General features: G+C 40.7%; 2 protein-coding genes across 15 annotated transcripts in view; one reads left to right on the top strand and one right to left on the bottom strand.

Moving 5' to 3' along the window:
* The window catches only part of ppp1r3cb (protein phosphatase 1, regulatory subunit 3Cb), a 273,775-nt gene that overhangs the window by 154,629 nt on the left and 104,474 nt on the right, over positions 1-14,672 (top strand). The gene's annotated exons all lie outside the window — the stretch shown is intronic.
* Positions 2,225-14,672, bottom strand: part of hectd2 (HECT domain containing 2) — a 95,313-nt gene continuing 82,865 nt past the window's right edge. Inside the window, exons 18-20 of the mRNA XM_059947532.1 lie at positions 6,646-6,761; positions 3,317-3,460; positions 2,225-2,544 (exon numbers count right to left, since the gene is read on the bottom strand). Coding sequence (XP_059803515.1) covers positions 2,424-2,544; positions 3,317-3,460; positions 6,646-6,761 — 381 coding nt within the window. The 3' untranslated portion in view covers positions 2,225-2,423. The remainder of the gene's footprint in view (positions 2,545-3,316; positions 3,461-6,645; positions 6,762-14,672) is intronic.

The following is a 14,672-nucleotide window of genomic DNA, read 5'->3' as shown; positions in this document are numbered from 1 at the left end:
CTAGTGCATTTCTGTTTCAGGTCAGCTAGCAGGATTTTGGTTTTTATACGTAGTTTGGTTTGCATTTTGAACGCGAGAGATCACCGTCATTGGGTTGAAATGGAGAAATTACTCAGTGGTCACTTCATTAGACACCTCCGGTACATTCGTAGTCTTCTGCTGCTGTAGCATTTGATGTCATGCATTTAGAAACGCTTTTCTGCACACCACTGTTGTAACGTGTGGTTATTTGAGTTACTGTCACCTCCCTGTCGGCATGAATCAGTCTGGCCATTCTCCTGTGACCTCTCTCATTAACAAGGTGATTTTGTCCACAGAACTGCCTTTCACTGAACGTTTTTTAGTTTTCTCACATCATTTTCTGTAAACTCTAGAGATGGTTCTTGTATGAAAATCCCAAGAGATCCACAGTTTCTGAGCTACTCAAACCACCCCATCTGGTACCAACAATCAATCCACAGTCAGAGTAACTTAGGTCACATTTCTTCACCATTCTGAAGTTTGGTTTGAATAACGACTGGACCTCTCAACCATGTCTGCATGCTTTTATACAATGAGTTGCTGCCATATGATTGGCTGATTAGATATTTGCATTAAAGAACAGGTGTACAAGTGTACCCAATAAAGTGGCTATTAAGTGTATAGTTGGGGATATGAACAACAGCAGTTCAGCAGAGGGTATGTGCACCAAACATATTATCTGCACTGCTGGTGACTGACAGCTGAACTATACAATTTCTCTCTTCCATCTTGCAAGGATCAAAGACAGGATGGAGAAATAAGTGTTACTTTTGAATGAAAAAGTGTTCTTAAGGCAGTATTAGAGCATTGGAAATAGAAGATACTTGCCTCATATTAAGGACTATTATTTTCACTGGTCTTAAAGATCTTATGAGAGAGTAAAAAACAGTTTTGTAACATCTGGTCTCAGGCTCCATTATGTTGAAATAACTTCCACTATTTCATTACACCAAATTGTAAAACACCATAAGAAGCCTACCTTTGGATGCCTGGAATCAGAACTTGACATGTTACTTCCCATCTTACCTGGAGTTTAGTTGCTGGATTTAATAGTTTATAAATCCAATGGGTGAGCAGCCATCATAGATGGACCAATGTGATCCCAATTAAGATTGCACACAAATATATCAAAGGCATGGTTTGTTCCAACTATGGAGCTAATAAGACACAATGGCCTAGAAATTCTACAGTGCATACTGTGAAAGAGAACTTAACTAGAAAGTTAATTGCTATTGTACTTTAAGAAACTACTCGAAACTGAGTTCATGGAACTTTATGAGTTCATGAAACTTCTCAAAATACTTCTGGGCCTTCTCTGCACATGGTGTATGCACTGGGGGCCCATAAACACACAAAGGTGTTATTTATTTATTTATTGATTGATTGAGATACAGCATGGACCAGGCCCTTCCATCCCATCAAGCTGAGACACCCAGAAACCCTGGCTTAACCCCAGCCAAATCACGGGACAATTTACAATGACCAATTAACCTACTAACCGGTTTGCCCTTGGACTCCGGAAGGAAGCTGGAGCACCCGGAGAAAACCCTTGTGGCCACGGGGAGGGTGTACAGCCTCCTTACAGATGATGTCAGAATTGAACTCCGATGTCCCGAGCTATAATAGATCTCGCTAACCAATGCACTACTGTGGTGCTACCATGTGACATGCGTTGCAGGTTTAGGTGCCTACTTTGTTTAAATTATTGTACTGCGGGTGACCCTTGGGCAAGGTGTTGCACCTGATTAGCCTCCTGAGTAGGGTCATGTGAAGCCATGGGAACAGGTGATGCAGAGTTTGTACTGTATATGCTGGAGGTGGTGCGGCCATGTACACAGAAGCAGATTCTCTGCATGAATCAATTGCACCGACCATTCATGTACATCATAAAATATCACACTTCCTTCCAGATTAAAAACATGCCATCTCTTTGATTTCCTGCAGCCCATTATAACGGATGGGTGGAGGCATAGAGGTGTAAAGCACTCCTTCCCCCCCGCTGGCCTGCGGGTCACCCTTGGGCAAGGTGTAGCAATTGCTCAGCCCCCTCGATCAGAGTCACGTGAAGCCGTGGGAGCGGTTGGTGCATATCGCGAGTCCTGGTTACGCAACCACTGATACCAGGTGGATGATCTCTGAAGAGTATTGATAATGGCTGGGGTCATCCATCTCGTAAAGTCATTACCCTGAAGGCAATGGCAAACCACTTCTGTAGAAAAATTTTCCAAGAATAATCACGGTCATGGGAAGACCATGATTGCCCATTTCATATAATGATCGTGTAAGACTATAATGAAACTAAAAGGGGTACAACTTGGGTCCACTTTAAGTGAGAGTCCATTTTCAACAAGTAATACTTAGATGATAATTCTGTATTAAAAGCTCCACATAAAAATGAGTTGTTATTCCAGTCCAAACCCCTCTGCATTTGAAATAGCAATTATTAGCTTCTGCTTCAGTTCTTTCTTACTCTTGTATGGAGGCAGGCAGAGCTGATTGAAACAGGTGTGGGCGATTGGTAACCTGTAGAACCAGTGATAGGAATTTTAGAAATGCTTTTTCAAGTGGACACATATAATTATTACACGAGAACTTGTTCTGTGCTTAGCATGGTTTATGTAATCAGGCACAAAACAAACATATTCCAAAGTACATTGTCATACACAATAAACCTCATTTCATGGGACTGTAAATATTGCAGGTTTTGTTAAGGTGTGGCTCTGAGGCTGTTGGACATATGTAATGATATCCAAAAGTAAGATACTGCAGATGCTGGAAACATGAAGTAAAATAAATTGATATTTAAATAAATTTAAATAGAGAGATACAGCATGGCCCAATGAGCCTGCACCATTCAATTACACCCATGTGACCAATTAACCTACTAACCTTTGGAATGTGGGATGAAATCGGAGCACCCGGAGGGAAACCCATGGAGTCATGGGGAGAACATATGAACTCCTTACAGACAATGGCAGACATTGGACTCAGGTCGCTGGTACTGTAATGGTGTTATGCAGACAGCTACGTTACCATGCCACCCCAAGTTAGAAAATTAAAACACTCAGCAGGCCAGGTAGCAGCAGTGGAGAAAGATGCAATTAATGTTTCAAACAGATGACCTTTCATCAGTATGCAATGTGGCGGGATATGGTGGAGGAAGTTCCACTTGACACAATGCCTCAGCCAATATGAGGAAATCATATGCTTTGGCAATCTTGATGCAAACAATGTTGTATGTAAATGTTTCTTTGCTGAGATTAATTGCAACCGCTTAAAAAAAGAGACATCTTACCAGTCAGTGGGCACATCAAACTTTGTGATTTTAAAACTAAGATCAGCAAGCCCTCCCACCGGAACTCGATCACTTCCTGTAGTAAAATGTAGAAATTGTTTCTGGAGCTGGAGACTGAATCCCAAAACCACGTCCCAGAAGCACCTACCAAAGAATAATCGAGGCACGGAAGTGACAACAAAATTTATACTGGAGCATGTATTCATAATGTCTTAGTCAACGCATGCAATCATTATACAATTGTTTCAACAATGAGGTTATGTGTTTATATTGACAATGTAGTTACATTGTCAGTACAAACTCAGCACGGAGCCAGGGCTAATCCATGGATCAGTAAAGTGAATAACTACAATACCGATATGTAGGGGTGCTGTCTGGGAGCACGTTATCTGTAGCCAAGACCATTCTGCGAGTTTTCATGCCAGCACTGGAGGACCCATTTGTCGATTGGATCTGTAGCCCACAGTAGAGTGCAGAGTAAGGAGAGACTGTTCTGCTCCAGTGACAGAAATTTTGCTCATTTATCTTTTTTTTGAACACTTACTTGGCTAATATGAATGCTTGAGGATTGGAAAACTATGCAAGAGTCATTCCTGTTAGATTTATTACCACGCTAAAGGGAAGCCTAATAGTAAGAGCTCGGTTTGGGCATAAATAGATGTGACTACTACCTCTCTGCTTAATACCAGATCTGACAGCTCAAGGCTGGACAGCCCTAGCAGCACTGAGTATTGCTATCTCGCTGTAGATCGATGCCTAGCCTCCATGAAACTCAAAAACAAGCCGGTTCAGCATCTCGTGTTGCTTTGGAACACCAGTTATATTTTAGCTTATGTTTAGAGACACACAGGAAGTATAAGGGTGAAGCATTCACCATATTTACCACATTAATAGGCTGCATTGTGTTCAGTCCAACGTGCTGCACATCGGTGTCCCACAGCCACACTACACCTTTGCAGGTATATGCTGTCAAAAACCTCAGTTCTGAGTGTGGGGATCAGCCCTCTCGAGGTTCCAAGTTGGCCTTTGAGAGCTTGTGTGCCAAAAGTCGCTTCTTTTTTTTTGAAAGAAGTTTGAATGTTGATTTCTTTTTAAAAACAGTTAAAATTGATCTGAATAATTAAAATTACCTAAATTAACTTGAATAATACATTGTTACTTACCCAAAGCAAATCAAGATTAAAAATATAGACATTTAAAAAGGGCCGTAAGTATCAAGACCTTTGACATTTTTAAAGAACTAAACTTAGCTTTTAAATTTTGAACTATGTCTGGATTTTGCTGAAGGGTCGGTAAGTAAGTGAACTTGGCTCCTCTGCTCAATGATGTCATGAACTTACTCTGGATTCACCACTGACTGTGCTGGCATGAGACCCAGAGAACACTGTGTATTCCCATGCGGCAGTGTATCAACAGAGAAGTCTATCACGCGCACTACATGTGGCTGCTAGAAAATCCGTAAGACCTGACTCGATATTTCAGGTTGATTTATCATCGGTTTTGGTAGAAGGCATTCAACTTGCTTCTTTTTTCCCGAAATACTTCTGGTCCTGCTGAGTATTCTGCTTTTTTTCCCTGTTCCCTTCAGATTGCCGGTAAATGCAGAACTTTGTTTTGGATTAACTATCTGAATGTTGTCCTGGCCATCAACTTTATAGGCGAGTCCTTTCCTATGAAGACTTCATAGAATTTAATAGCTATGAAGGGTGTGTATGGTCACAGTACTCGTTACTTCTCTGTGGAAGAAGGCTTTAGTCTTGGGTAATAATGATCAGTGATACATTTCATACACATTGTAGTTGTTCACTATTACTGCGGCTGTTAGAAATGATTTTATGCTTGAAAGTACAAGACTGCAGTGACATGGGATACTTCTGAAACAGATGCTGCTGCAGCGGGAACAGTCTGCTGGTCAGATTCCAGCAGATGTAATAACTTCTTCTCTGATTCTTGGGTTGACAGGAATAGGAAGATAAATGCCTCAGAAATCCCCTGGTAAATGTACCTATTTCTGCAGACAGAGTGGCTGGTGCAAACAAGCCTTTTTTTGCAACATATTTGGTCCACAAATCATAACTAGATTACTTGGTGAGAAACACTTTCGCAGCAAATGTTCATGAGTAGTAGTGATTTATTTACACAGAACTTTACAGCTGCCTAGAGTGACTTCCAACCACGTTGTCTGACCTGTATTGGAACTTAAATCCCAGAGGCAAAATAATGGATTACAATGGTGGAACATCTATTCATAGTTGTGCCTGGAAACTTCCTGTAAATAACAGTTCTTTAATGTTAACTCTCCAGCTCTCGTCCCCTAGCAACCACTTTCTAGTTTAAAAGTTTGTTTTTTCCTTTTTGACCTAATTATGTCTCCAAATTCTTCTGGTGTTGTATTTCATCCATTTCACCCTTGAAATGGTGTACATGATGCAGTCACAGAGAAAATGCAAGCCACGTGGCACTGCATTACTGGGCCAGATTGCATTTGCCCAATTTGGCCCGGTCTGGCCATCATCTTTGTCCCTAATTCACAGCCACATTAAACTTTTTAAATTCCCCCTTTCTTACTTTTGTCTGGTTATTCTCACTGCCACGATTCCAAATATAACATGTTGTCTCCGGTGCAATTGATGATTTATGTTAATCATATGGAAGGACACAGAGACTGAGTGGGAAAATGGAGTTGAGGTTGCAGATCGGCATTGATCTTATCAAGGTGTAGTCAAGGCTCAAATCCTACTCATGTCCCTATTTCCCAGAACTAACATTGAGGGTCAACAAACTCTTAGGGAGATGGAAATACTGAGTTACGAACTATCTAGGGTATAAATAAAGACACCTATAATACTCATTGGAACCGCAAGTCTCCACAATGCACAATTGATTAAGAGATTTTGAATTATGGAAATCAGTAAACTGAAATGATGAGATCATCTTTTCTGGTGAAGTTGGTAGAGGAAGTTCGTCAGCTAACAGCCAGGTCACCATGAGAATCTCTTGCTCACTACATCAAAGTTGAATCCTAAAGTCTCAGAAAAAGTATATAACTCTGATTATGTGGTACTCCCTCAGGAGTGCATAGGTGTCTGTGCCTGATTGCATCTGGAATTCACTAATCTGTCTCTGTGGACAGAATGCTATCGATGATCATAAAATTGCTATATGCCGATCATAATTATTATATATTTCAGCAACATACTTAAACATATTTACATGTATTAGAGAAGCAATATTGAAAAAAGAAGAAAATCAGCCCAGTTTTACATACATAATGGATACCATTATGAAACTGAGCTCCTTAAAGACAACAGAAGCATGGACTTATTCACCGTATTGTGGGGTGCATCTTCGAATAACCCTCATACTGTGTGATCTTCTGTAGTGCACATATGTCCAGCTCAGGGTTCCCACACACGAGCATTTCCACTTCTTCTGGGAGAAGCAACTGTGGAAGAATGAACAAAATATTTCTATTTGATCTATATACTCAAACTAAAATTAAACTTTCATTCTCGATTTGGAATGCAAGTCAATCTGATTCATTCTAGCAGAAGAATTTCACTATATTTCTGACAGCTTCAACAGAAACAGGTCTATATTAAAGCAAAAAAAAAAGTGCTGGAAGATCTCAGCTGGTCGGGCAGTATCTGTGGAAAGAGAAGCAATTAATGCTTTAGATATTAGACTCTTTAAGAAGATTACTTTCTTGGCTAAATTAGTTAATTAATCTGATACATCTTTTTCCATAGATGCTGCCTGGCCTGCTGAAAACTTCCAGCATTTTGTATGCATTGCTTTGGATTTCCAGCATCTGCAGATTCTCTCATGTTTGTAGAAATAATGACAGTTTGCTGCAATTAATATTTCTTTTGGAATTAAGGCACTTTTAAAAGGTGCAATATTTGAGCAGAGATAAAGCAGGGTAGGAACTTCAGAGCAATGAATAGGCAAAAGAGACAGAAGGGTGTGATTTGTGCAAAATTCGGAGGTTAAATTTTTCGAGTGCTCTTTGCCTGTTTGAATTAGTGTCAGGGGTAGGGAATCCCGGTTGAAAAGTTGTTGCTGGGTCTGGTAAAAGATGAATGTATCATTTGTCAGAACACCATTAATGAAATCCTTAGAAAATGCATCCATTTACATTTATATTATGCTTATATTGTGTGATGAAGGGTGCTTTATATGAATGACATCATAACAGTGATCTATTCCACCAAGATTAACATCCGTTCTGGTCACCTCACTACAGGAAGGATGTGGAAGCCATAGAAAGGGTGCAGAGGAGATTTACAAGGATGTTGTCTGGATTGGGGAGAATGCCTTATGAGAATAGGTTGAGTGAATTCAGCCTTTTCTCCTTGGAGCGACGGAGGATGAGAGGTGACCTGATAGAGGTGTATCAGATGATGAGAGGCATTGATCATGTGGATAGTCAGAGGCTTTTTCCCAGGGCTGAAATGGCTATCATAAGAGGGCACAGTGTTAAGGTGCTTGAAAGTAGGTATAGAGGAGATGTCAGGGAAAATTTTTTTACACAGAGAATGGTGAGTGCGTGGAATGGGCTGCCGACGGTGGTGGAGGCAGAAATGACAGGGTCTTTTAAGAGACTCCTGGATACGTACATGGAGCTTAGAAAACTAGAGGGCTGTGGGTAACCCTAAGTAATATCTAAAGTAAGTACATGTTCGGCACATGGTTGTGAACCAAAGGGCCTGAATTATGCTGTAGGTTTTCTATGTTTCTATCTCCTGGGAAACTGGCTTGGATATCTTCACACCAGCTTTCCGAGTATTGCTATTTTTTTGTTTGACATCAGTTACGCAGCTAATGATATTGTGCTGTGCATTTCCAGGAACACCAAACTAAAGTGACACATTAAGCTGATAATCCTGATGAAGGGCCTTGGCCAAAATTGTTGACAATTTATTCCCCTCCATAGATGCTGCCTGGCCTGCCAAGTTCCTCCAGCATTTTGTGTGTTTCTCTGATGTGTTAAGCTGCAATTTAAAACTATTGGTCAAGTATACAATATTTGAACTAAAACCTGTAACAGAATAGCAAAGAGATGCAATTAAAAGGGCCCCCAAAGTGATATTGATATTTCACTCCTGACTCAACTTATCTTAAATTGGGCACATGCATCATGATGTATTCACTCGACAATCACAGAGTTCTGTGTTAAGCACTTCAATGTGAGATGCTGCAATATCTGCCAGGAGTTAAGGTAGAGGAGCACTTGATGGCTCTGTGCCTGTCTTCGCTGGCGTTTAGAAAAAATGAGGATCTTGTTGAAACCTATTGAATATTGAAAGGCCTACATAGAGTGGACAAGGAGAGATGTTTCTGATGATGGGGGAGCCTAGGACCAGAGAGCACAGGCTCAGAATAGAGGGACATCCATTTAGAAACAGAGATAAGTCTGAATTTCTTGAACTAAAGGGCAGTGAATCTGTGTACTTTTTTGCCACCAACAGCTCTAGAAGCAAAGTCATTGGGTATACTTGAAGCAGAGGTTGGTAGGTTCTTGATTATTGAGGGTGTCAGATGTTATGGGGAGAAGATAGGAGAATGGGGTTAAGAGGGATGATAAATCAGCCATGATGGAATAGCAAAGCAAACTTGGTGAGACAAAGGACCCAATTCTGCTCCTATGTTGTATGGTCTCACGAGACAAGCAGTCCAGTTCATTGCACTGGAGATTTCTATGTATCCCTTCCCAGCTTACTCTGACTCTGATGACAGCTTTTACCATGGTAGCCACAGAGAGAAATCCCTTAATGGCTGTGCCACTCTGCTGCCTTTTACTCTAATTTCATGTGACTGGAATATTAAAGTAGGGAAATCTCACTTCACTGGAATATTAAAGTAGGGAAATCTCACTTCACTGGAATATTAAAGTAGGGAAATCTCACTTCATTTGTGCAAGGCACCAGTGAGGAAACATCTAGAGTACTGCGAACAATTATGATTCCCTCATATAAGAAATTATATTTCAAATGGAGGGGATGACAGAAAGTTGACGAGGATGATCTTGGTTATAGCATGGTCATCCTTTTGAGGATAGATTCAATAAATTTAAATTATTTTAGTGAAAAGGGTAGGCTTCGGCTGCAGGATGATATTAGTTAATTGGTAAGTTGGCAAATGACATTTATTCATCGTAAGTGTACAATGATGTACTTTGTGTGGGTAATAAGTGTAGGCTCTACACAATAAATTGTAGGTCAGAGGAAGTATTGAGGAACAGATGGGCATAGACAGAATAAGTATTTCTGAAGGTGGCAGCACATGTAGATAAAGTGGTAAAGAAGACACACAGGAAACATGCCTTTATTAGTAAGGCATGGAATATAAAAGTAGGGAAGGAGTAGTACAATGTTTTAATACATTGACTAGTCCACAGTGAGAGTATTGTGGGCCGTTCCAGTGGCCATCCTGTAGAATATGATGGAGAAGCTTGATTTGTTTCCCATCAAATGGAGGAGCTGAGAGACACCTGGCAAAGCATGCAAAGTTATGAGAAGAACTGAAAAAGTGGATACGAGGAAATGTCTCCCCATAATCCAGGCATCAATAACAGAGGAGATGGGCTTAGGGAAAGTGGTATGAGATTTACAGGGGACTTGAGGTGGAAATTTTTCATTCGGACGTATTAAGGTTTGTGAAGGCTAGTAATCGTAGAATATGCAAATATCTAGATGACTACTTAAATCTCCATGTGGAGATGATGGGGTTTCCATGCACCCTTTACCCTTCCTGGGAAGCTGTGTCCTGGGTAAGATACAAGCATCACTGAGTGAGCAGCAGAGCCTTGCAAAGAGGAGACAAGAAAAGTAAAGACTGCAACTAAATTACAGTGGTAAGGCTTGACTATTTGATGCATTGTTTAATTTCCTTCAAAACAATAAACTGGTATTTGTGGTGATTTAATCGGTGCATAAGGGAAGATGAGGCATTGCCAACGGTAAACATCGAACTTGTCTCCGACACTGATTTCAGCGAAAGACAACAGTTTCAATGATAAAGAAATGTTAAATGTATTAAAACCTGCACCCCAGGGACACAGGAAAATGGGCAGGCAAGTAAAGTGGATAAAATCAGATGTCAAGGAGCTATTTTTAGCTGCAGCTGATCAATGTCAGATGACAAGCGGGGTAGAAGACAAAGCACAAGTGCATATAACAGGAACAACATCATATGATGATGAATATACCTCACTGTTACCCAGCACAAAATATTTCAATTCCATGATTCCCCAGATTCACTTTGCTAAATTTATATTTTGCTTAAAGTTCAATTTTGGATTAGAAAATGCAACTATATTTCAGCCTATAAAATCTTCTGCACCACTAACATACAATTTGGAAGGCTGGAATTTCATGAGAATATAAGAAATAGGTACAAAAACAGCTATTTGGTCTTCTTAAGCTTGCTTCGCTATTCATCTAGATCAATGCTAATTTTGTGCAACTGTCTAGCGTTACATCAATACTCAGAAAGCTAAGAATTTTTGATCTAAAAGTCCTCAGTAACTGCCTTTCAAAAATGTTCCAAGTTAGAGAATTCCAAAGATTCATCACCCAGAGTGTGAAATTCTTCATCATCCCAATCACTTATTTTGAGACTGTGAGCCTGTGTTTTAATGTCCTCAGACAGGGGAAAGATTCTCCCTGCATCCAACCTGTTTAGTCTTTAAGTATTCTGTAGATTTCAAAGAGATCTCACATTCTTCTACGTTTGAAAGAATACAGATCCAGTTTTGTTGAATGGAGACACAGGAGAACCTGTAATCTCAAGCATAAAACAAACTGCCGGAGGTACTCAGTGTTTTCTCAGCAGCTTTCCATTGCAGGGTCTTGACCCAAAACATTGTTTTGAGTCGAGATTTTACCTTCACAGATGCTGCCTGACTTGCTGAGTTCCTCCAGCAATTTGTTTATTGTTCTGATATAACTGATTTTTCCTCATATGCAGACTTTCCATCTGTGGTACCAATTTAGAGAACCTTCGCTATACTCTCATTAAGACAAATATACCTTTTGTAGGTAATGAGAATAAAAGTGTTCATATCGCTCCAGGTACAGTATATCCAAGGTCCCATGTAACTGTAGTAAGGCATCATTACTCCTGTAATTCACTCTACAGCAAAATAAGCCGACATACCAATTGCTTGTTGGACCTGCCTCATGGTTTTCAGTACTTGTTTACCTAACACTTAGGCCCCATTGAGCAAAAACACTAAGCTATGTCTCACCATTTCACTATACTGTACTACGCTTTTCAGTTTTGTGCACTGAAGTGAATAGATAAGATAGTGGCAAGAAAGTTGTTTCTACTGATAGGTGAGACTAGAACTATGGTACAGAGACCCAAGACTTGGGAGAATAGATTTAGGATGGAGGTGAGGAGGAACTGCTTTTCCCAGAGAGTGGTGAATCTGTGGAATTCTCTGCCCAATGAAGCAGTGGAGGGTACCCCAGTAAATATATTTAAGACAAAGTTGGATAGATCTTTACATAGTAGGGGAATTAAGGGTTATGGGGAAAATGCAGCTGGGTGGAGATAAGTCCACAGCCAGATCAGCCATGATCTTATTGAATGGTGGAGCAGGCTCGATGGGCCAGATGGCCTACTCCTGCTCCTATTTCTTATGTAAAACTTCAGCTTTTTTATATAATATTGTCTCTGTCATCTTCTTACTCAGTTACTCAACTACTCAAATCCCACTGGTGGTTCTTTACATCCTTGCCCCTATTCACAAGGCCATCGTTATCATCACTAAATTTGCAATTAGGACATTTAATCCCCTTAGCCAAGTATTTGCTGCTGATTGTGAATGGCTGGGATCCAAGTACTGATCGCTGTCTTTCAAACTGAGAAGGACTTGTTTATCCCCAGCTTTTGCTTTGTGTCCAATAAGCAATTTCCAAACCAACTAATGCTTTACATCAGTCCAGTGCAAGCTTTCTGATGGGAAAACACCCTGATACTCACAATATCTTTAATGATGATAGCCAAGCAATCCATTACAGATTATTTTTCAATAGAGCAAACAACCAACAGAATCGAATGCACCATTTGTATTTCTTAATGTAAATGCTCACAAAATGTAGACATTGCTGGCAAGATTGCTGTTTATTGTCCATTCTCAATTGTCTCCCGAAGTGAATGGTTACCAGGCCATTTCAGAGGTAAGAACCAATAATTCTGTTGCATCTGGAGCTGTGATTTGGTCCCATCAGGGAAGCATGGCAAATTGCCTTCCCTACAGAGCCTTAGTGAAACAGATCGATCTTTTAATATGTCTATGCATGAAATAACAATGCAGGAATAGGCAAACTTAGGAAAGTAAAACCACTTTGTAGATGCAGACACGTGTATTAACTCTTATTTGGACTGAAACACTTGGGCTTAGACATTCAACATTAAACACCCAGTCAGATGAAACAGGTCAATATGTTTTTGGTATAGAGACATCAAAACACAGAAAGCCTACAGCACAATACAGGCCCTTCAGCCAACAAAGCTGAGCTGAATATGTTCTTACTCAAGAAATTACCTAGAGTTACCCATAGCCCTCTATTTCTAACCTCCATGTACCCATCCAGGAATCTCTTAAAAGACCCTATCGTATCCACCTCCAACACTGTCGGCAGCCCATTCTATGCACCCACCACTCTCTGCGTAAAAAACTTAACCCTCTGTAACCATCTCTTCTGTACCTACTTCCAAGCACCTTAAGACTGTGCCCTCTCGTGCTAGCTATTTCAGCCCTAGGAAAAAGCCTCTGATCATCCACATGATCTATGCCTCTCATCATCTTGTACATCCCTATCAGGTCACTCCTCATCCTCCGTCGCTCCAAGGAGAAAAGGCAGAATTCAGTCAACCTATTCTCATAAGGCATGCTCCCCAATCCAGGCAACATCCTTGTAAATCTTCTCTGCACCCTTTCTACAGTTTCCAAATCCTTCCTGTAGTGAGGCAAACAGAACTGAGCACAGTACACCGTGGGGTCTGACCAGGTCCTATAAAGCTTTAACATTACCTCTCGATTCTTAAATTCAATGCACCGTATGTCTTCTTAACCACAGAGTCAACCTGCGTAATAGCTTTGAGTGTCCTATGGACTTGGACCCCATGATCCCTCTGATCCTCCACACTGCCAAAAGTCCTACAATTAATATTACATTCTGCCATCATATTTGACCTACCAAAATGAACCACTTCACACTTAATTGGGTTGAACTCCATCTGCCATTTCTCAGCCCAGTTTTGTATCCTATTGACGTCCTGTTGTAATCTGATAGGCCTCCACAACACCCCCAACCTTAGTGACATCAGCAAATTTACTAACCTATCCCTCATCCAGATCATTTATAAAAATGACGAAGAGTAGGGGTCCTGGAACAGATTCCTGAGGCACACCACCGGTCACAGATCTCCATGCAGAATATAACCCGTCTACAACCGCTCTTTGCCTTCTGTGGGCAAACCAATTCTGGATCCACAAAGCATTGTCCCCTTGGATCCCATGCCTCCTTACTTTCTCAGTATCCCTTGCATGAGGTACCCATCAAATGCCTTGCTGAAATCCATACACACTACACCTACTGCTCTACCTTCATCAACGTGTTTAGTCACATCTTCAAAAAATTCAATCAGGCTCATAAGGCACGATCTGCCTTTCACAAAGCCATGCTGATAATTCCTAATAATATTATGCCTCTCCAAATGTCCATAAAACCTGCTTCTTAGGATCTTCTCCATCAACTTACTGAAGTAAGACTCACCGGTCTATAATTTCCCAGGCTATCTCTACTCCCTTTCTTGAATAAAGGAAGAACATCTGCAACCCTCCAATCCTCCAGAACCTCTCCCGTCCACATTGATGATGCAAAGATCATCGCCAGAGGCTCAGCAATCTCCTCACCCACCTCCCACAGTAGCCTGGGGTACATCTTGATGCTTTCCAAAATCTCCAGCACATCCTTTCTTAATGTCTATATGTTCAAGCTTCTCAGTCCGCTGTAAGCCATCCCTACAATCACCAAGATCTTTTTCTGTAGTGAATAAGTACCTCTGCTATCTCCACTGGTTCCATACACACTTTTCCAATGTCACATTTGATTGGTCCTATTCTCTCATGTCTTATCCTCTTGCTCTTCATGTACTTGTAAGAAGCCTTGGGGTTTTCCTTAATCCTGTTCACCAAGGCCTTCTCATGGTCCCTTCTGACTCTCCTAATTTTATTCTTAAGCTCCTTCCTGCTAGCCTTATAATCTTCTAGATCTCTATCGTTACCTAGTTTTTTTGAACCTTTGGAAAGCTTTTCTTTTCTTCTTGAATAGATTTACTA

The sequence above is a fragment of the Hypanus sabinus genome, chromosome 22, assembly GCF_030144855.1.
Source record: "Hypanus sabinus isolate sHypSab1 chromosome 22, sHypSab1.hap1, whole genome shotgun sequence".
Lineage (NCBI taxonomy): Eukaryota > Metazoa > Chordata > Chondrichthyes > Myliobatiformes > Dasyatidae > Hypanus > Hypanus sabinus.
Note: the sequence above shows the minus strand (reverse complement) of the source record. Positions and strands in the feature narration are given on the sequence as shown.